Source organism: Echinops telfairi, unplaced genomic scaffold, assembly GCF_000313985.2.
Source record: "Echinops telfairi isolate 266 unplaced genomic scaffold, ASM31398v2 ScPeMD7_3;HRSCAF=10, whole genome shotgun sequence".
In the NCBI taxonomy this organism is placed as follows: Eukaryota; Metazoa; Chordata; class Mammalia; order Afrosoricida; family Tenrecidae; genus Echinops; species Echinops telfairi.
The window spans coordinates 23,077,300-23,079,932 of record NW_022103899.1 but is presented as its reverse complement, the minus strand read 5'-3'; the positions used below and the strand labels follow the sequence as shown (position 1 = coordinate 23,079,932).

General features: G+C 42.5%; 1 protein-coding gene and 1 non-coding gene across 3 annotated transcripts in view; both read left to right on the top strand.

The window, feature by feature from the left end:
• The window catches only part of RFTN2 (raftlin family member 2), an 89,514-nt gene extending 87,355 nt beyond the window's left edge, over positions 1–2,159 (top strand). For both annotated transcript variants that reach the window (XM_045295000.1, XM_045294997.1), the window contains one exon: positions 820–2,159. In XM_045295000.1, coding sequence (XP_045150935.1) covers positions 820–1,095 — 276 coding nt within the window. In that variant the 3' untranslated portion in view covers positions 1,096–2,159. The remainder of the gene's footprint in view (positions 1–819) is intronic.
• Positions 412–514, top strand: LOC115872246. Its single transcript, XR_004047754.1, has one exon. It is a non-coding gene; the product is annotated as a U6 spliceosomal RNA (small nuclear RNA).
• Positions 2,160–2,633: the final 474 nt, after the last annotated feature.

Here is a 2,633-nt window from a genome sequence, read left to right as displayed (position 1 = left end):
GGGTGGGTGAAGGGAGACGCCGGGAAGTATAAGATAAGATATAATAATAATTTATAAATTATTAAGGGTTCATGAGGGAGGGGGGAGGGAGGGGGAGGGGGAAAAAGGAAAATGAGCTAATTCCAGGAACCCAAGAGGAAAACAAATTTTGAGAATGATGAGGGCAACAAATTTATAAGTGTGTTTTACACAATTGATCTATGTATTGTGATGAATTATATGAGCCCCAATAAAATGATTTTTTTTTAAAAAGTGAGAGCCTTCAAATTCCATAAAAAGGGAAACTCCTTAAGATCTGCTATTGAGGATAATGAGTGTACAAATGTGCTTTACACTATGGATGTATGTATGGATTGTGAAGAGTTGTATGAGCCCCCTAATAAAATGATTAAAAAATAAGAATAATTGTGCGTGCTTCAGCAGCACATGCACTAAAATTGGAACGATACTGAGAAGGTTAGCATGGCCCCTGCGCAAGGATGACAGACAAATTCGTGAAGCACTCCATATTGTAAAATAATAACTTAAAAAAATATCTGCTATTGAATTTACCTGCAGATTTTTATTAGCCTTGCTGCCGACATGATCAGGTGTCTCTCCCCAGAGGTGCTCTCCCCAGACCAGCCTGCCAACCACCTGCAAAGGGCTGCAGAGCACAGAGGAGGGGGCTCGCCTGGAAATGGGGGAGGAGGGTGACTCTGAGCTCGTCCTTGACGAATGAGCAGGTTTAGGCCAAGAAACAAAGCGTCCATCAAAGGGCAAAAGAATAGGAATGTACCCATCCTTGTTTTTACTTCTGGTTCCTGTCTCTTGTTTCAGGGGAAAAGCAACCGCCCTGTAAAAGGTGACTCCAAGAACAAGTTAACCAACAGGAGCGTTGGCTCTGACACGGCCACCTCAAAACCGACAGAGCGCGGACCCCCGCCTGAGGAGCGCCCCCTCTCTGTGTCAAGTGGATGTGGGCTGAACGAGGAGAGGGCCACGCGGTACGGCAGTGTCACCGGCCTCAGCAGCAATGACAGTGCCCTCCGGGAGTTAGACGATGACGGACAGTTCGATCCGGAAGATGGAGGCACTCAGGTCACTTGCATGTGAGCAAGGAGGTAAAGGAACGGAAGGCCCTATAAATACTTGTGGAAATGATAGCCAACGGACCCTACTCTGGCTGCAAGTATGTACTGCTCTGACTCCGGCCAGACTCAGACATGCCTCTAATCTGTATAAGCTTCCACCCGACCTCTAAGACAAGGAAGGATAGCCAGTGTTTCTAAATTTAGAATTGTGTTTACACTTCTCTCAATTAAAACAGCTGTTTAAACAGATGTTTCCATAGCTTGGTAAGTGATAATCTCCTTCAGTTTCTTGTGAATGTACAACATGCACTTTTATGCTGTTCCTGGGAGGAAGACTAAATATCTCGATCTGTATGTTACTCAGCTAGAGAGTTCTCAGGAAAGCAGTCTTAACATATGCTGAAAAATCATCTCTCCTTATCTCTCTGTCTCTCACACACATACACACACATCTAGACACAAATAAAGGCCTACTTAAGGAACAGAAATCGCCACAATCCAAATGTTGTCTTCAACTATGGACCTGTGCAAAAACAACCCCTTACTCCTGAAATACTTTGGGGCAAAAAAACAAATCCTTTTTCTATGTCTTGCTTTTACAGAGTCACCAGGGGTTTATTAAGCCATGTTTCTCCTAACGGCCTAGAATTAAAGAGAGCAAAGGTGCATCCCTTAAAGTGCAATACTACAAAAAAAAAGTTCAATACTACAAGAACTAACAATCTCCATGTGTGAAAAACTGGACAAGAAAGATTCATTTGCTTTCTTTTAAAATGTATTATGGGAGGGGGCGGCAATGAGCATTAAGTGCAAAGGGAAGTCTTTTACATCTATATAGATGTCAATAATGCTGTTATGTTGACTTGCTAAATCCTGTGGGGTAGGAAGGTACGCAGTCACCCCCTGCTCCATCTCTGCTTTTCATGCCTCTGTTAGTGGGATGCCTTTGCCATGGCCTCGCCACAAGTGCAAACAGGTAAAGATTAAAATTCCACAAGCTCAAGAGCATTCATTTTTCTACAGAAGGCTTGCTTTGAAAAGTGAGAACTGTCGAATAAATTCCAACTGACTATACCATTGAATTCAGCCTGTCGATTTTAATTAACAGGGGTGTTGACATTGTAAGCTCATTTACATAATCAACTATCATTTGTTATGAATTCTTCTTTTCTCAAATGCAAATACATATAATATATTGTAGATGTATAACAGGTATGTATTACAAGTTACCAACAATATAGTACAATGATACTAAGCCAGTCTCCGTGAATGGTTGCTAGGGTTAACCTAGAATTATTCCACTCAGTAAAGGAAGAATGTCCATAAGTATAAAGGAATTCAGGACTCTTCTGAAGAGTCTTAAACAACTTAAAAGTAGAGTGTAGAACAGCAGTTCTCAACCTGTGGGTCTCGACCCCCTTGAGGGTCGAACAACCCTTTCACGGGGGTCACCAAAGACCATCAGAAAACACATATTTCTGATGGTCTTAGGAACCAAGACCACTCCTCTATCCATCTTCAGGCGGGGCCACCCACATGCAGATATGCCCACATACGAGT